Source organism: Nannobrachium achirus (genome assembly GCF_963921795.1).
Source record: "Nannobrachium achirus genome assembly, chromosome: 4".
NCBI classification, from domain to species: Eukaryota; Metazoa; Chordata; class Actinopteri; order Myctophiformes; family Myctophidae; genus Nannobrachium; species Nannobrachium achirus.
In genome coordinates, this window is record NC_137813.1 from 21988265 (window position 1) to 22008451 (window position 20187).

General features: G+C 43.9%; 1 protein-coding gene across 5 annotated transcripts in view; it reads left to right on the forward strand.

Annotated features, from left to right (window-relative positions):
* Positions 1–20187, forward strand: part of sun1b (Sad1 and UNC84 domain containing 1b) — a 40959-nt gene that overhangs the window by 17444 nt on the left and 3328 nt on the right. For 4 of the 5 annotated variants that reach the window (XM_080724514.1, XM_080724512.1, XM_080724510.1 and 1 more), the window contains 19 exons: positions 4929–5144; positions 5774–6012; positions 7037–7063; positions 7882–8202; positions 8424–8558; positions 9381–9509; positions 10064–10147; positions 10905–11027; positions 11572–11691; positions 12511–12604; positions 13397–13455; positions 14454–14650; positions 15692–15967; positions 16418–16510; positions 17353–17444; positions 17781–17925; positions 18313–18651; positions 18777–18861; positions 19376–19491. In XM_080724514.1, the coding sequence (XP_080580640.1) occupies positions 5002–5144; positions 5774–6012; positions 7037–7063; positions 7882–8202; positions 8424–8558; positions 9381–9509; positions 10064–10147; positions 10905–11027; positions 11572–11691; positions 12511–12604; positions 13397–13455; positions 14454–14650; positions 15692–15967; positions 16418–16510; positions 17353–17444; positions 17781–17925; positions 18313–18651; positions 18777–18861; positions 19376–19491 (2817 nt within the window). In that variant the 5' untranslated portion in view covers positions 4929–5001. The remainder of the gene's footprint in view (positions 1–4928; positions 5145–5773; positions 6013–7036; positions 7064–7881; positions 8203–8423; positions 8559–9380; positions 9510–10063; positions 10148–10904; positions 11028–11571; positions 11692–12510; positions 12605–13396; positions 13456–14453; positions 14651–15691; positions 15968–16417; positions 16511–17352; positions 17445–17780; positions 17926–18312; positions 18652–18776; positions 18862–19375; positions 19492–20187) is intronic. The other variant, XM_080724513.1, reaches the window with a different exon arrangement.

A 20187-nucleotide genomic window follows, 5' to 3' on the forward strand; every position in this document is an offset into this window, starting at 1 on the left:
ATGCTAACATGTTCTTATCTCACCTCTCTGCACAGACTGTTTGCTCTCTAGCGAGTCAGAGTAACCTTGGCATGGCAGACAGTAGCCCTATAACCCCCCCACCCCCACCCCCCTGTTGGTAAATCTGTCCTCCATTTCCACATCTATGTAGCTGCCCTGTCAGACATGCCAGCTGATGGTCGAGTAAACCACACACGCACGCACGCGCACACACACTCATCCACGCACACACACACTCCGTAATAAAGTGACGTTGCTACGCTCAATTTAACCCTCAACAGTGGTGGCCACTGGCCAGTAGGGTTGTACGGTTTTTCGGTTTAATACGGTGTTATAAAATGTTGACGGTCTCGTAAAGCCAAACCGGCAAACCGTCACGTGACATTTGCGCCGCCGCCACTTCTGCCGTGTTTACGGAAGCAGCAGAAATCACTCCTGAAGAAGGAGACACAGAGATAATGGCTTATAACTCTATGGATAATGGTAGCAAGCCAAGTAGGCTAACTTGGCCAGGGGTTGTCAAATTCAGTCAACGGTACCGATTGGTCAGTGTGTGTTGCACTGGTTTAGGTGTATAGGGATGAGGAAGGAGGCACAGGAAAAAGGAAAGCCCATAATTGGCTCTTGGCGTGAAGGTGTAATCCTCGAGGCTTAGTGTCAGGACGGAGAACAACATTTAGTGTATGCTAGTACAGTGGTTCTCAACCCGTGGGTCGGGACCCCCAGGGGGGTCCCCAAATTATTTTGGGGGGTCCCAAGATGATTAACTTTGAATGTGCAACATTGTTTTCTCACTCAACAGTAAACAAACCAACATAAAGTTTAAGTGTATACTGTATAGAGGGTATCTGCACATTTCTAAACTGACAATGTAAGGACTTTTTAATACCTCTAAAATTACACATTAAACATTGGACAAATAGTCAAATATTAGAGGCAGAAATTGTGAAAATGGCAGATCTACATGCTCTGCTATTTTCACAATAGAACCATGTTATACAAAATGTAATGCCTCAACTCTTAGTGCTCGTCAGGTTGGGGGGGGGGGGGGGTCGTCAGGTTGGGGGGGGGGGGGGTCCCCAGTTAAAATATGATTATTTTGGAGGTCAGGGCCTGAAAAGGTTGAGAACCCGGGATGGCTGGGAAAGATGAGTGCTTGTTTTTGTTTTTTTAACTCAATATCCTGGGTATGTGCAATGTTTTACAACAAAAGCATGACCTTTTTAATCACTTTACAACAAGGCAGGTGTGCATACACAGTGAGGCCTTGAGACTCGTGATGGACGCCCGAGCGACCCAACTGTACAAGTTGGCAAGCCGTGGTGGACGGAATAGGTTATCGCGGGAACCAAATCAGGCGCTTCCTTGCTCCAATTTCACAGGACGGCTCAGCTGAAGTCTTCCCCAGCCATTCTGGGAGAAAAAATACATTTCATACTGTACAGTACACACACAGAACACAACACAACAAACAATCATATTCAGCACAATAGGAGGTTGGATGGCTTCGTCGTCACATGCGTTTCATTAGGCTGTTTGCTCGTATAGGCCTTTTAGACGCTCACTGCTCAGCAAGCAGCACTTGACTGTCACCAGATGTTTGTCCTCTAAAAGCAAACAACTGTTCTTGTTTAGAGAAGGGAGGTCACTTCCACCACTCCAGGACCAGTGTGTCACTCTGTTCAAAGCAGGAAGTGGACAGCCTGTTCTCAAGTCAGTGATAAGATGCGTCGCTCCCCCTTATCATCCACCCTGCCTATCCTGTCCTGTCGTTTTAGTCGTTTTAGGGGGTATTTGTCACTGTACATTTGCACATACGTGATGTTTGTCTCACTCCTCTGCTTTGAACCCAACTTGACACAACGCCTGCCACCATAGCCGGTAGTTTTATTTTGAAGAGCGCCATAGCCGGTCGCGAAACTAAAATCCTAACCGGGGCCGACCTGAAAAAGAGCGGTACAGTGGCTTTCATGTTACCACATAGAATAGGAGTCATAGCATAGACGCTCGGTTTTGCTTTCTGTGCACGTTGCGTCATGACTTATGCACCAGCGTATTTCACAAGCACGTGTTTCTAAGTGCCTGTTTACCTTGGTAACCATGGCAACCATGGCAACGCTCGGGTTAGGCTGCGGAAGTGTTAAAGGAGAATTCCAATCTAGGCATTTTCTTACCTTTTAATCTGATGTGATATCCCAGAACGACTGGTACAGGTCTACGGGATTCTTTTGTTTGTTTGTTTTTATCTTTAGTACACTCCGACTGCGAGCGGTGGGGCATTACGCTATATCTTATTTGTATCGCTCAACAATTCTTTTTTGTTTTGTTTACATCTGTCTTTCATAATGGCAGAGATGTTTCCACAGAGTTTCGTCCCTAATGGGCTGCCATGAGCTCAGAGCCACTGAGCGGCGTGAGCGCTAGAAATTGAGTTTGTCCACGATGAATGGAATCAGATTACGGTTAACAAAAATACCACCAGTCAGGAATTCTCCTTGAATTATTAGTAGCAGTGGGTGGCATTAATACGGCTCCTGGAGAGCAGCTGGGGGTTATGTGTGTAGGGCAGGGGTTCCCAAACCTTTTTGTCTCGGGGCACCCCATAAATATCTTTTTAATCCGAGGCACGCCTACATTATAATTTTCACTCCCAGCACCTTATATTTATAGCATATCGTCGTTGTCGGGTGGAAACCTTGTATGTCCAAAACTGTTCGTTTTGTATTTATCATCTATAAGATGTACTAAACTAGTGAAAACAGCAGATCTACAAGCACACAACGCATCGCGAGGTGTTGTGTGCTTGTAGATCAGCTGTTTTCACTAGTTTTGCGCGACAGTCTTGTATGATGAAGCAGGGCTTTGCTTTACCAAAAGACACACACATATTTTAGTGATTATGTTGTGAGGAAAATGTTGAGATAATAGCCATTTTGGTTAGAACTGACTGAAAATAACTTTGTAGTTTAAACTTTCAAGTTTAAAATGATACTAAATATTTTTTCAAGTGTCCAAATAAATTCCAAATATTATCAAATTATCTCGCGGCACCCCTGGACTGCCATCGCAGCACCCCAGGGTGCCCCATCACCCACTTTGAAAACCCAGTCTGTGTCAAAGTAGGGCACTTTGACACAGACTGGGTTGGCTGGAGGGCTAACCGGTGACCTAATGATAAACAGAAGTTTAGCAACACATAACGTAATAACGGCTCATTTTTTAATGTAATAACGGTTGGTAATTTTGCTACAAGACATCCACTCTACCCACCCAGCGTCTGTCCTGTCTGTCCTGTCCTGCTCGCCTGTCTTGTTCTGCTCGTCTGTGGAGTGAGTCTCATTTATATTTTGTTACATGTCCGCATTGCAGTCCTTATTCAAAAGCTTTTTGGCAAGCGGCGAAGAGGGAGAAAGAATATTGATAATTATTTTAGCTTAAAAAAATAATGTGTGTGTGTGTGTGTGTGTTTGTGTGTCGCTGTAATATTTCTCTACTGTAGTGTACAATGCTGGAATAATCAAAACGCCATCTTTGAAATACCCTTGCCAAAAATAAAGACTTATTTACGTTAACCTTCAATGGCAGTGCTTCCGCCGCTATGTGAAATGATGCAGTTTCATACATATTGCTATCTGACCAGAACTCCTTGGCTTTAGTGTATAGTTAAAGGAAGGGTATGTGATATTTCTTATTTAAAACAAAAGTTGTCTTTTTTTGAAAGGTTTATATTCTGATGGTAATCATTGCTATATAGTGTTTGTTCAGTAGCTCAGAATATGGAGCTATTTAACACTTATTTTAACAAACAAATAGTCAAATATCACTTACCCCCCTACCTTTATATAGGAGCATTCCTCTACCAGTCTGAAAAGCGGATTGCCGCTCATTAGAAGGATTACAGACATTACATTTTGAACGGCTGATATTGTACTGATCACAGCTCACGATGTTGACATGCACGGCTAGACAGGCTGATTTCTTACACCCCTACTTGATGTACCCTACATTTGGAATAGGCTGGTTGAGTGCAGGCACAGGCAGAGCTAACCACCCTTATCCAAGTTTCTCTTGGTTGGAATGTTGGCCTCTTGACTTTGTGCTGACTTTGCCAAGATGGGCGTTGCCATAGTGAGTCAACTTCCCTTAGCCTTCTGTAGTATAAAAGTCAATATTTACTAATTACTATTCATCTTTTTATTTTCACTTGTGGCTGGTAAAAGGTCAAGCGCCGTGTACTTTTTCATACTGTGCGGTTATGTTAATCTGCTCATTCTTCCTATGGGGGCTTGTTGTCACGTTCTCTCACACAGATCCTATTATTCTTCTCCATTTTTCTCATGTGTATTACGGAGTGAGTCATTTCCTGTCAGGCCCCTTTGGCGGGCTACGAGGAACGACCGCGTCACAGCTATTTTGTGTTCTCTCCCAGAGAGCTGCCTCAGTCTCTGCTTGTTTTGGTTGCTGCCGTTCACACAGCTTTCTCTCGAGTGGACAGTGGAGAAAGCAGCCGATGTGCAGCTATTGATGTTGAGGCAGGTCAACGTGTGTGTGTGTGTGTGTGTGTGTGTGTGTGTGTGTGTGTGTGTGTGTGTGTGTGTGTGTGTGTGTGTGTGTGTGTGTGTGTGTGTGTGTGTGTGTGTGTGTGTGTGTGTGTGTGTGTGTGTGTGTGTGTGTGTGTGTGTGTGTGTGTGTGTGTGTGTGTGTTGAATTTGCCTACTTGTATCTCCAAGTTGATTTCCCTACAGCAGTCAGTTCCTCCCGCCTGGTTGGCTGACTCATGTTTTAGGTTACCAATACCTACTTACCTCCATTCCACCACACCTATTTCTCACTCTCTTTGACTTGTCAGTTCCGGAGTCATCTCTTCGGTATCCTTATCTCTTGACTCATCACTCTCGTTTTGTACCCATTCCCCATTCCTCCCTCAGCTCCAGCTACTCGACGGTAGCCCTAGAGTTCGAGAAGGAGCACGAGATCGCGCCCGTGTTCGACTCGCCCAGGATGTCACGGCGGAGCTTGCGTCTACAGACCGGTGCCGGTCTCCATGGCAACGATGGCCTGGCCGAATACTCCCAGTCCCAGCAGCAGAGCAGCAATAGCAGCGTCAGCTACAGCAGCAGCAGCAGCAGCAGAAGAGAGGCACGGTAAGACTGTCACAGCACGTCTCATAAACACAGTGTGACTTACACCAGCAGTCTGTCTAGTATGTGTGAGTCTGTCTGTGAGTGCAGTGGGTCTGTTCAAATGTCCTTCTCTCTCTCTCTCTCTCTCTCTGTCTCTGTCTCTCTGTCTTCATCACGTACGTGTACATCACAGAGGTGCAACTATCGATTATGTTCTTAGCAAATATTACTTTTTCACTAAATCAAATAATTGAGGAGCATGTTTTTTTATCAAATACTTTTGTTTCTAATATCAACGATTCAATGCTGAGAAATTCGAGTAGATCTTTAATCAATTACTGGTACATCGATTATGAATGAACCTTTTCAGCCCTTTGCAGTCCATTTATGCTATTTGAAGATGCATAATAATAATAATCCAGCATGGATTGTCCCTACCCCAGAAGTGACAAGTGCCGTAATTGAATAGTTTCTCCAGATGGCAGTCTATGATGTTGACCAAACAATGATTATTGTGTTCTCATAAGCTACATTTCATATCACTCACTATATGCACTCCATAACCTTCACCAGCAAAAAGATTTAGAAAGTAGTTTGATGATCTGTTGCAGGTCTAATCACATCACGCCCACGTTTCCCCTCTCTCCCAGGACGGTACGCAGCAGAAGGCAGCAGTCCGGTTCCAGCAGCCAGTCTCTGTCCCTGAGCCAGACAATCACGCCCAGTAAAACCCTGTCCTTCTCTGCCACCAACACACCAATCAGCAGCAGCATCGTCGAGCAGAGCGACGCGGCCACAGATGCCTCCCTATGCACCTCCATTCTGAACCAGTCCAGCCTGAGGCAGCGAACCACCACAACCACCACCACCACTGTTGATGGATACTGGGGTTAGTATTATGTACTTTATCGTTCATATGACTTTGTGGCAGCTGCTTTTAAAGTGGGCATATAGTAACAGGGGTCTTCCCATCTCTCCAGCACTTTAGTAAACAGAAAATAGAAATTCAGGTCGCAATACCAATTTGATCCATTCAGGAGAGAGAATTACATATGAAACAAATCGAAATTGGAACTGGAACTGTACAATTTAATCTTTTTAGGGTTCTCTGTGATGCGTATCCTGATCTGAAAATCTTATTTCATTTATATTTTTTAGTGATGGTGAGACCCATGTTGACTAACACACGCTTTATCGCAATGATTTGGCATCTAACAAAAAGCACTTGCACTCCCTTCAAGTTTAAATTCCAGAAACTACTATTGCATCAGTCAGAACACCTTTCACCCTTATTTCATGAGGTCAGCGATTGTTGTTTTCTTTTGCAGATTAGAAATATTTTCATCCACATTTGAATTGCCTATGACTATTTAAGTGTTTTGCCACATGCTGAGGTCACCAGTTTATATGACTGTAGAAGATGAGTAAATGATGAAAAGCATACTGTGTGGGCAGCATGCCATCTGATGTTTACAATACATCACGTGATTGTAGCATGCCCGGCCCGCCAGTCAGGAATCGCATGTTGACCAATGAATCTGCTTGACTGGTGCTGCTGGGATCTCACCAGCCCTGTCGATGGAAAAGTAAACCTTGTGGCAGAAAAGAAAATAGTGTCCCACCCCAGTGAGTCACTGCACACAGCTGCATTCCAAAGGGAACTGAATTGTAGCTTAAACTGCTCTTGTTGGCTGTATCCATGTAAAGCTGCAGTGTTAAAAGCAGGGATTAATGAGTTGTGTATACGCTAGCCAAAGGGATGATGAGGCAGGTTAATCGATGTATGTAAAACTCCTCTGATGATTGCTCCGGTGATTAGCTACGGAGAGAACTGGGACTCCCACAAATTGATTTCGTGAGTGAAGTCAGTGAGCTCTAACAGGCCTTTACTGACAACTGCTTTGTCTTTACAGGGTCGGGTCACGATGCTGAACTCACAGGTCAGTAGCGGTTAGCTTTCTGGAATTAGCCCTTTCCTTCTTTAATCGATATAACAACGTATCATGAGATTTCATTTACCGATTGTTCTCCCGTGGATAACTTACTTGAAATATTGAATAACCCTTTAACCACTTAAAAGTTGCAATCCACAACTTTCTGAACAAAACGTTGTTTTGACCATTCTGTATGAAAGAGTATGTTAGTACATTATAACTAACAGAACTGTGGTGATTTTAGTTACCTGTGGTCAGGTAGGACCACTACAGGTTTACAACATGTGGTATTGACATTTTGGCGCTACTGCGGGGGACCCAGCTTCAAATCTTAGGTAGAACAGGAAAGTTATGGATTGCATCTTAAAGGAGTAGTTCACCCCCAAATGACTTTTTTTCTATTGATTACTCATGCCATGGAGAGTAGAGTTCAATCTTATTTTTTGGTTTTTGTCACATTCCTAAGACAAAAATGTAATTCGAGTAAATGTACCCCCATTGATTCCGGATGGGGACCCGTTTCGAAACGGGTCTCCATCCGGAACGAATGGGGGCAAATTTATTGTTATCACATTTTTGTCTTAGGAATGCGACAAAAAACTAAAAATATTATTGAACTCTAGTCTCCATGGCATGACTACAGGTAATCAATAGAAAAAGTCATTTGGGGGTGAACTACTCCTTTAATGCCCTATTATCTACTTGATGATGGCAGGTTATTTCATACCTACTAACCGCGGTTATCCAGTATTCATTGAACCTAGTATGGAGCCCTGTATAGAGCAACCATTTAGGGTTTTATTGGTGTTTGTACGTTTCTCCAGCGAGGAGTTCCAGCACTGACCACAGGTCATCGAGTGCCAACGGGGGTGTGTGCGCCAGCGCGTCAAAGTCCCGCACTGAAGTTCACAACGGCTACATCTGTAAAGACTGCGTTATCCACTCTCCCAGGACGGAGGCCCTCACCACCCACTCTGCATTCTCCTCATCATCATCGTCGTCATCATCATCTCAGGCTGCTGCTGATGCTGCTGCCGCCTACAAACTCTCCTCCTCCTCTTCCTCGGCGGCAGCGTTATCATCATCTTCATCATTATCCTCCTCTAATATATATTCCCGTGACAAGAGCCGGAGCAGCAAGACAGGTGAGATGTTGATTAAAGGCATTCCGTGATGGATGAATGACTGTCATCCTGTTGTTTGGTTTTATGTATTTATCCCCCCCCCCTCTTTACCCAGCAGTCATTTTGTGAACCACACATTGTGTATTCTATATAGCCTATAGATTTTAATTTCTGGCATAGGAATCCAGTTCCTCTTCAGCGTTCTGGTCAGGCAGTAACCATCATCGGTGTTTCTCTCCCAGGTCTCCTGGCGTCTATGTCGCATACGTGTGTGCACTACAGCAGACGAGCCCTGGCTCCCATAGTGTCCTTAGTCACCCTTCTCTTCAACAGTGTGCTCTGGCTGGGCTCAAGGGCCAAGAGCCCCCCTGGAAAAGGTATATATATATAGTATATACTCAGTATACCACTGGGGGTTTCTCCACCCAGCATCAATTTCCTGTCCTGTTTTCTCTCTTCTCTGTTTCATGTGGCTGCATTTTGTAACCAGGCTCTGTAGGTTAGCCGTCTGTCTGTCTGGAGCTAATTTTACAAATTGCTGAACTGATCTGTGCCAAATCTCTTATACATTCTGCCAGTAGGCACATTTTGTACCTTCACACATTAGATGTGTATATTTTTTATATTTTTCACATACTTAACTGCCATGATATAATGGAAGTCAAAAGGACTTGGATTGGGCTGAAACCATGCCCACTGACGTCTATCCTTCAGTATTGTACACTGGAATCTCCAGACGTCTCTGTGTAAAACATGACAACACTAACACCTAATAACCTTCTAATTGCAGTCTTATGCCTATGTATTATTATGCTCCATAATACAAGAGTGTTGTGCATGGAAAATAGCTAACCTAGAATCTCAAAATGTGAGCTGGTAGATCGGCTATTTTCGGCGTACGATGTTGTGTAAATCAGGCTATAGTCATTTTTTCATTCCCCCAGTTTTCGCCTGAGCTGCCACCTTGTCCTCGGTGACTGAGCCATTGGTCTATTCATATCTCCCATCTAACCCCATTCCCTTATATCAGACTCATGCATGCATGCCTGTCTCCTAAGGTTCTCTTCCCTGGGTCTCTGTATAGACATTAACTGAACCATTCCTCCTGCCTGTCTCTCTAGCCAGCACCCCGGTATGGAATCATGGCTGTTTGACTAACAAGCAATGTGTGGTTGTGGTTTTGGGTGTGTCGCCACCAGGTGCCCTGGCCTCATTCTCAGGGTCCGTGAGACGGGCTGTGACCTCCGGCGTGTCCCATCTGTGGCTGTTTAAGCAGACCACACTCCACAGGATGATAGGCTACAGGGCCAATGGCTACGAAGGAAAAGGTACCCACCTGAGAGGGGGTAAAGGTTCAGGCGGTGGCAGCCCCTGGACCCCGCTGCCCTTCTATTTTTATCAACGTATTATTATTTTTTTTCTTTCCCTCTGTATTGAAAGATGTTTGTGATGAGGATAACATGTGTGAAGTAATGGAGGTGTCATGTTTGTTTTCATATTGTGAGAGGAAAAGCACATCTGTCATAGACAGATTTCTTTCTTTCTCTCTGTTTTCTTTCTCCGTTACTCTCATCCCTCCGGTCAGCCTGTTCTTCTCCATTACCATGCTCCTTCCTTTTCCACAGCTCTTGGAAGCGATTCCTACATCTCAAAACTTTATCACTGTTTCTAAGCAGTCTGTCTTCTACTGATAGCAGCATCACTCACAGTTGCATGCAGTTCTGTTCCTATATGTCCTTCATAAGGAAATGGACCGTGTGTTGTTTGTCACCTGGGTGACATGCAAATCATTTTCTCTCTTTCTCTTTGGGACCAGTGGTTTCTCGTGGCATATAACATCGCATTGTTGTCTTGCAATTAAACGTGTACTTGTCTGTTTCAGCTCACTCCAGTTTCTGTGGCAGCATGAATGTGAAAGACCTGGTGACTACAGATTCAGCACATCTCAATCTAAACGGCTCCTTGTGTAAGTAGACAAACTATCTATACTTGACATTGAGACTCATAGTAACCCTGACTGACAGAGTTAATGCTATGCGTGACCTGTGTTAGGATGAGTGGGCAGAGGTTGTGTGAACCTCTATTGACCACTGTGACCCGCTGGAAACCAGATGCTGGTCGAGTGGCGTGCGCTCCTTCCGTTTTTTTTGAAGACCCAGTTTAAAAATAGGGCTTAATGTTTAGTGACATTCATTCGTATATGTGCATTTCGGATCTCCCAACACAGAAATTATTCAACAAAATCATAATTCATGAAATCCGATTAAATTCAATCCAATTGTATTATTTGTATGTAATTCATCCAATAATGCTAATTAATAATTAGGAATAAATAAATAATCGATTTCACAAATTTGCCTGGATTGAACTGATTTACGTGGTATTGGTGGAATATGGACAAATACATATGATAGATCAAGTTCCCAGCACAGTTATTGCAGTCCTATTATCATTCAGTTTTACTTTTTTTCAACTCCAATTGATTATATAATACACACACACACACACACACACACACACACAAATGTTGGTCTTTTGCTTTCGTCTGTTTCCGTTTGCCTTATTTTTCCATGATTTGTGTTGTTTATGTTTTCGTTGATTTCATTGGATTTGCAGATTTTATTTTATTAATTTATTTTAGTTGCTCTCCATGTTAATTTATGATTTGATTCATTTTGTGTGTTCTGTCTGTCTGCTTCCATCCTTTCATTGCACTGACACAGGTGATGACTGTAAAGGTCGGCAGTATTCTTCTTCTGAGACGCACTCGGTCCTCGTCCACACTAAAAGGTCCTCCAGGTCTCAGCGCCTGGTGGGGGCGCTGTGGAGCCTGCTGGCTTACACAGGTTAACCACTTACCATTGTCCCACTAGACAGAGACATATCATACTAAATGGATGGGGGTAAACCCATTTAGACCGGGAATGCATTATTATTACGCATTATAACTTTAACCATTATTTTATGCTTTAACTATTAAAACATAGCATATCTACAAGCTCACAGCCACGCTATGAACTTGTAGAGATGCAACTTATTTTTAATTGGGAACATTTGTGCAAGACTTCTAAATCCTTCTAAGGTTTTTGAGAAACGCATGTTTCTACCCCTAGAATTATATGAATATTGCCACCGAACCCCGGTCTCAAAATATTATATATCGGGGAACCCCCAGAAGCAAATATTTGAGTTACAAATGTTCACTTTGAAAATATATATATTCAAAGATTTGGACAAATGTTCATGATTTTTCAAAAATAGCAGATCTACAAGCTTGTATATCTGCTATTTTTCAATAGCTAAAGTATAAAATGCTTCCAGGTCTTAATGCGTAAATCAACCTTCTTCTAATTGTTCTAAAGGTACATTTTCCCCCATGTTGTCCTGCAGGTTATTGCCTCCTCCAGCCAGGCTACTGTGTGGTGAGAGCAGGCAAAGCACTTGGTTCGGGGGCTGGGACAGTGGTTCAAAGGCTACTGTCACTGCTGTGGATGCTCCTGGCAGCTCCAGGTTAGTTATACTGCCACATCCCTTAAAACTGCTTCTCTGTTTCTTCTTTTGGTAACATGATCCACAGGAAAAGAGTGTTAAGTAAGCAATTTACCCCGAGTGAGAGGACATTATGCTCTGATAATGTCCTGTGTGAGGGGGTGATCGGACGAGGCGAAGCCGAGTCCGATAACACCCTCACACAGGACATTATCAGAGCATAATGTCCGACCCCGAGTGGTAAATAGCTTTTCTACCACTTTTTTCCGTATCCATGAAAGAAAACACATAGTTGTAACTTGCAAGGATATTAAGTTACAATCATTATTGCCTATAAAACTTCCGCGACGACAGCAAATAGTTCCACAAACAACATCTTCTACTCACCACCAGATGACGCCAACTCCATGCAGAGAAAGATGTCTAGCATACAGCTAAGCTAACGTCAGTTAGAAGGACCGTTCCGGCCGTAAATAGAGGCTGTTCGCTTCCAGAAAGGCATAGGTTCAGAGAAAAGGGGCTTTAAAGTTGGCGGATTGCATTGGATCCAAATAAATCGGCGACGTCGTACGCACGTTTGTAAACATAGGACCGCTACGACCGTCATATGTTGGTTGGGGGAAAGGTGTTCCGACTACCTCCTGAAGTCCCCGGATGTACACTGAGGCGCATTGATCTCGTCCTCACACAACTGCGGCGGTTGTTCTGCCATAACCTCCGGAATTTAGCCAATCAGAATCCAGTATTTGAACATGTGACTAGAAAAAGTGGTAGAATAATCCATTGACATTGTATCTGTGAACTAAATGTTCTAAAAATGTATCCCCCTTAACTGTCCAGTGAAGGCAGGCAGAGGTTTGCTGTGGTTCCTTGCAACAGGATGGTACCAGCTGGTCTCGCTTGTCTCTCTGCTCAACGTCTTCTTCTTGACACGGTAAGAAGCCGGCCCTCATCTCAACTTTTACCTTAAAGTAAAGTTTGACGTTGTTGCTGCAGTCATAGAGAGACTGAATTGCTACAATTGGCAATTCATGATTAAGGCATTTAGATGCCCTTATCCAAACAGATAGGATTGATAGGATTGAGTAAATATAGGATTGAGTAAACTCTATTTACTTGACTGTTGTTTGACTAGAGTGCCAAGAATGGGCTTAAAACCTAGCGTATACAAATACTTGGCATATTTTAACAAGTAACCAAAATACTCTACATCTGGATACCATAACTAAATCAGCTTTCTAAAAGGCAAAAATAGGGCACTCACGGGCACTGCTCAAGATCCAAGCCTTTGCAGCGAATTCTGGGTATTGAAGGATCAGGCATTGAAACGTGTTCAGAATGGGACAGAAAAAAAATGCATCTCAATGGGAATCTCATGTAATCAAAAGGTTGCGCACCAATCAATTAATTAATTCAACAGCAACACATTTCACCTGTTCAGCGTTCCTTTCAGTTCTTCAGTTGGGGCCAAGTTATGATACGAGTCACTAAAGACATTCACTCCAGGTGACAGCATATTGTTGAATTATTTATTTGAACCTTTTCAAAATGTCATCTTCATTTAATAATGCAGCGTTATCTCAGTGGGGGGAGGAAAGTTTCCCTTTGAGGCGTTGTGAGTTATGATTTGTGAGGGCCCTCTTGGAATGTTTATATCAACATCACATGTCTGGCTCCGCTATGTACGATTGTCTGACCTGTGTGTTTGTGTGGATCTGTGTTCCAGATGTCTCCCTAAACTTAGGAAACTTCTGCTCTTCCTCCTGCCTCTCCTGCTACTCCTGGGTGAGTTTGTTAGAGCTCAGACTTATAGCGTTATGCCACTGTATTGCAGGTGTAACCCACTTAGCATACACTCACACACACTCACGGATGCACAGATCTGTCTGCAATAAGACGCTGGGAGTGCAAACCAGCACACGTCCCTAGAGCATGCTTCGAATCCAGGACCAGAATCAGGTCACCCTCTCTGGGCTCCCAGTGACAGAACTACCCATCACTGTGTATCGCCTCTATCCTTGCATACTGTTGCACAACCAGAGTTTGTTAGCCGGTAAAACTCTCAGAAAAATGTTACATGTCTTCAGACGCAATGTCCAGTAAAGAACATTTACATCTAATGCATGCTCTTCTTGGCCAGCCTGTCGTTTGATGAGACTTCTACTACATCTTAAGTTTTATTTAAGTTTAAGTTGGCAGCAGAATTAGCTTTCAAAGGACCAGAGAAAATTCAATATTATAACTACAAAGCCAGACATATTAATTGAATAAAAAATATTGAAAATATCCAATAATAACTTATAGGGTGTGCCACTATCTGGCAAATCTGGTAGGTTTTGGGTATAAGCTTGTTTTCTTCCCTAGTGCATCCCTTAGGGGTGGCCATAGGACCGATAGCAGCAATGCAAAAATACAGAATTTGCCCAATTATTTATCTGAACAACAATAAAACAGAAATATTCCTTTACACATCAACTAGCAGCAAATCTTTCTAGTGGAAACTTGTTCATGTACATGCATCCGTATCACTAGAAATAGCAGATATTCAAGCTCTGATAGTAGATCTGCTATTTTTGAAAAATCGTAAAAGGTTTTGCAAATCTTGGAATATGTATTTTTAAAGCGAACATTTGTAACTCCAATCTCTTCTCAGGGTTCCTGGAACAAAATATTTTGAGATTTTTGGGTCCAGATATATATAATTCTAGGGGATCCTTGACTTGAAAAGGTTGAGCACCACCGATATAGAAACATGAGTTAACACCCAACATCTCTGTCCTCAGCTTTATGGTGGTGGGGTCCGTCCACGGCTGTCCTCCTGGCCTACCTCCCAGCCATAAACCTGACTGAGTGGAAGCCTGTGAATCCTCTCACCCTCCTGCCTGACCTGCTCCCAGCCTCAGCACCAGCACCTGCCTCTGTCCCCACACCAGAGACTCCCCTGGTGCACACGCCAGCAACCCCAGTCTCACAGGCACCGGTAAGAGCGAGCATCATTCAGACCGAGCCCTCGTGCACATGGTGTTTGTTTGTCAGTAGTACATTTGACTTCATTACATTTTGGGGAATGACTCTTGTATTTATGTTTGTGTAAAATGAGCTCACAGCTCTTATATCATCAGTCCTTCCTGCTTTACAAAGGACTTCCAACTAGGTCACAAAGGTGCCTGATCAAAAAACAATAATCGACACAGAAATCAGTTGGTTTCTCCTTAGTTCTAGGTAGTGAAATAGCTCTTCAGAATTGGATGTTGGGTAGAGTATGCGCGTCCAAAGTCACCCCTGCCACTGCTTCTGCTGTACTGTACATTATGTAGATACTGTATGTAGCCCCATCTGGTAAATGTTAATATGGTTTTGCAGTGAAATTGCTCTTTGAAGATACATAACATATTATGGCTTTGTGGCATTACTTTCTTAGGACAGTTGAGGACAGGGCAAAGAGTAGGAATTCAACCCAGCACAGGCCACGTTGTAGTTATTTGGTCAATGGCATTAACTGAATGAGCCACAAGGGTGTCGCTCAGTTTACCTGTCTTTGTCTTGCTCCCTGTATTAATTGCGACCGTCAGGTCCCAGTTACTTTCAAAACCTCCACCGGCTGTCTGTCAGTCTGCCCGTCACATGTCACGTCACACTTTTGCCCTACTCATATCTCTGCCACCGTTGCCCCTATCCATGCCAAACTTTGCACACACACTCCTTGGCTGCCAAACCACAACCTCCACCCCATTTCTCACATGGCCCTCTTCTAGTGCCACCATGTGGCCGATTCTTGCAAAACACATTTTTGGACACTGCTCCTACAGATTTTGCCCTAAAATCACGTAAAGCGGTACACAGGTCTCTAAAGTTATGTTATCAACATGGATCTGTCCCATTTTCCATATTCCCCCCTGATTGGCTACCATTGCCTTCTAAAGTTTGTGTATGCGACCTGACGATCGCTTATCTCCCGATTAGGGAGTCTTACTTGTAATGAATACAATTCATAACCTGTCCCATAATGCCCTCCATGCAGCCCGTCCTTCCCCCCGTGGTGGTCTCCAGCCTGGACCTGGAGCGTCTGGAGCAGGTGGAGCGGCAGCTGGCTCTGCTGTGGGGACAGATCCAGGAAGGCGACCAGAAGCAGGAGCAACGCTACGGGGAAACGCTGAGCCTCTACAGCGGCCTGAAGGAGCATCTCCACACGCAGACCAACAGGGAGAGCCTGGGACTCTGGGTCTCCTCGCTGTTGGAGCAAAGACTCGTTGTGCTGAGAGGAGAGCTGCAACAGGAAGACACACGCAGGGCTCAGGTACAAGCACTGCGGTTATTTTTAGAGCTTTTTTTTTTTTTTACAAATGCAGCTAGACTCGAACCAACAGGAAAATATCAAGACATTCTGATTGGTGAATCACAGCATTCTGTGGCGTGTTATATTTAGAAGCAAAAGATTGCGTGCTTATGAATTAATGATTTAATTAATATTTTATATCAAGTTATTGCTTGATCAACAAAAAAATATATTGCTTAAATAGTGGGATAATGTTAATATTTCATTATTGGAAAATAAAAGTGTCTCACTGTAAATGTTTTGACTGTATAAGTGTAGAACGTGACAAAAATCTCTCCTCTTCTCTGTCGCTCTTTAAACCTGTGCTAGAAAAGTACATTTGTTAGTCAAATAACACTTTTCAGTCACACCAGCCAGCTCTAACCTCAGCCCGCCTTCCTCCTTCTCTTGTCTGTGTGTGCTGGTGTGCAGAGTGACGAGGAGCAGAGGCTGGAGCAACACAGCCAGAAGCTGAGACTGTCAGAAATTGAAGGGCTGCTCACACTGCTTTCTGCCAAGGCTGAGGTACATCATCAGTGTCACTGTGTTGCTGCCAAGAAAACACACAATAATGTGCTTCTGTAACTTCCCACGAGACGGTACATGCTCCAGGCCTAGGGCAGAGGTGTTCAAACCAAGTGCGGTCGAAGGGAAGTGGTGACGGTGGGATCAAAAGTGGTGGTGGGGTTGGTTTTGGCATAGCCTTTGAATGCATTTAGTTGATTTTAGGTCTTGGCAAGAGATGTATGTGAAGGCTATATTGCATGCATATTTCAAATGCATACTGTTCATTCATTTACAAATGTGTACTATACAATATACATACACACATTAATTAATGTTGATAAGACACAACATCAGCAGGTATTACTTAAGTACTCTAAATGTATTTTCTGATAAATATTCCTATTCAAGGCTACCAATGTATCTTTTTATTTTAAAATGTGCTTCATTTCAACTTTGAAATTGCACTATAAATCAAGTGTGGGGGCCCCACAAAAAGAAAATGGGGTCCTGGTATGAAACACTTTTGAGAATCTCTGCTCTAGGGCATACACACCTATACCTACGAATGACAGGGTTATTATTTGCCGGATCATAAATCAAGTGCACACATTGTACATTTCACATGAAGCATGCAGGTTCTCCAAAGTAAAAGGCCCTTGATGGAGGATGATTGCCTTATTTTTCATTTACCATGTTTCCAACCACTGTAATCGAACTACTTTTAACTATGCATACCGCCGCTTGATGTTAAGAGGTCTTGGTCACGCAAATGGGACTGCAGTTGATGTTTGTGTTGACGTGCCAAAACATGACACGCTGTCGATCGCTGTGTCCGTAACATTCATGGTCATGTGTTTCAGGAGATGCGACAGAAGCAGCAACAGTATGAACAGGAGAAAGAAGAGAAAGAAAAGGAGGCAGCTATTCCAACCCCAGCTCCAGCTCCTGTCAGGTACACACAGCTTTAATTAGTGGGTTCATGACTTTCTCCTCAAAAGTTTTAGCTAGCTCTAGCTCCGCCATACTTTCTTTGGGAATAAATATTATATTCAATTTTCTTTTTTATAAAATTTGTTTACACTGTAGCCAGAGGCCAATCCATCTAGACTAGGGTTTGTACGTTATGTAAGCATGTGTGTTCCCTCGGAATCATCAAAGCATTGTGACATGTTTGTGTGTGTGGATTCACTTGCAAACTGCACACAGGGACAGGAGGTCTTGTTTCTTGAAAGCTGACTTCAAGGGGTAAATAAATGCGGTCTGCAAATAACATTCTCTTTGGCCATAGTGTGGGCGTGCAGCAGGAGGACCATGATGCCCTGCTAGCAGAGGTACAGAGGCTTGAACTGGAGCTGGGCAGGATTAGACAGGACCTCCAGGGCGTTATGGGATGCAAGGGAAAGTGTGAGCAGCTGGACACACTCCATGAGACGGTAAGTAACACCGGCGCTCCGAGGTGATAACATTTTTAGGAAATTTGGCCGCATTGACTTCAGTTGGAAGCATCTGATGCATCGAAGTCGGGTTCTATGAATTGCTAACAATATTTTTTTGGAGTCAGTCAGTTCTTTTGCGTGAGGAGTTATTACTTATGTACAAATTTAGGATAGTCACATTATGCTACCTTTCTAGGTCTTTCTGAAATCATGGAACCTTTGGACAAAACGGTTAGATAAGAAATATTCCTAACTAGGTGAGGAAGACCGATAAGGAGCTTTACTCTTTTAAGCAGTGTTGTTGAGACTATTTTCTAAAGACTACAACACGGCATGAACATACTGTGTATACATTCATCTTTCTAACTGTACACCTCTTCTCAGATATCATCCCAGGTATCGGCCCAGGTGTCCTCCCAGGTGTCCGCCCAGGTGCGTAAGGAGTTGCGGGCGCTGTTCTTCGGCAGCGGGCAGGCTGGAGAGGAGCAGGGAGAGCTGCCGGAGGCCCTGGTCCTCTGGCTGTCCCAGCGCTACGTGAGCGGAGCGGACCTGCAGGCCTCGCTGGCCTCCCTGGAGCTGAGCATTCTGAGGAACGTGTCCCTGCAGCTGGAGATGAGCAGAGAACAGACTCTGGCCCAGGCACAGGCCCACGCCGACACAATCACCCAGACGGTCTCCAAGAGCGTCCAGCACACCGCCACCGCAGAGGGACTGTCTGAAGAGGTACTGGGTCACGCCTTTCTGCTGTTGGAGGATCATTGTGAAGTTCCACGGCAATCATAAACAACAATTGCGTACGTTGAAGTGTCTACGAGCTCCTAATGTGACCCCTCCTCTCTCTCCCCTAGCAAGTGCAAGTGATTGTCCAGAACGCTTTGAAACTCTACTCCCAGGATCGGACAGGCCTGGTAGACTATGCCCTCGAGTCTGGAGGTAAGAAGAATGTCTCTCTTCAAAAGAGTTTTCATCCACAAGCCACAAAACTCTTAATGTAATGCAAGAAATTAGATAGCTGAGCTCTGCTTAAACCTGGCTATGCATGCTAATATTCTATAATATAATGGACCATATAGGCATTAACTATGTCAGGTGATGTGAGGCTTTTAGAGCTCAAAGGTCAGGTTCTATAGTTAAGCTTGTTTTTCACCAGTGTGATGACTCACGTGACCAGTATGCTTCATAAAATGCAAAGATGAAAGAGATGGAGACCGGTTAATGTTGCTACAGATGCAGCACATAGTAAAACCCGTTATGGACCCTCGCAAGTTCATTTGGTACACTCTGGCTTCATCTGGCAGGATTTGTGGATTAAGGCAATATTTTTATACTTTCTAGAGTGCCAGTGTTGATGTTCCTGTCCTTTAATCTCTGTGCCGTAATGTACTTTGAAACCTGGCCACTGCATGGTTGGTTACTGTTCGTGACTGTTTGTTTGTTGTTTTCCCAGGCGGCAGCATCCTGAGCACTCGCTGCTCGGAGACCTATGAAACCAAGACGGCTTTGATGAGTCTGTTTGGGCTTCCCCTGTGGTACTTCTCCCAGTCACCGCGTGTTGTCATCCAGGTGAGGCTCGCTGGTGTCCCACGGAATCCCAGAACAACCGAGGAAACTGCACACCAATCAGAGATACCCAGAAATACCTCACATTAACTTAGTTATTTGTAGTCCTTTAAACACCAAACACTGACTTTTCAACAGTGAGGTCAGCTGACTTTGGAACCGTTTATACGCTAGCTCAAACTCCCACCTTCAACCGCTGTGATTGGCTGAGACGTGTGAAGGGAGCGCTTGTTTTGTTTAATGTGATTATCTATTTTGTTCTGTCCACCACGCATTGCCAACTCTGACGGTGTACTTGTCGACGCACATCGCCCTCGGCTGCTCAGCGCCCACTTGCTCATCTAGCAGCTTGCGTGGGCATGCCTTGCACACATGACTTGTTTTCAAGTATTTAAAAACTCATGCATTTGCCCTAAAAACGAGAGTTAACCAAAACGGGTGCTCCCCAGAACAACTGGCTCGTGAATTGCTAGGACCTAATCAGAGTATCAGTTCACAGTCAACACATCAGTGATGTGCGAATAAAAAGGTCTATAGAGGAGCTATGTTGAGGTATTTCTCCCTCCCTATATCACCTCTAAAAGACCAAAGTGTGTGTTTTCTAATTATACCCAAGAGGTAATGGAACTCTCCATTTTCTATCATCTTCTGAAATGGTATTATTAACCCATTTAGGCCTAACCTATTATAGTTGGGGCT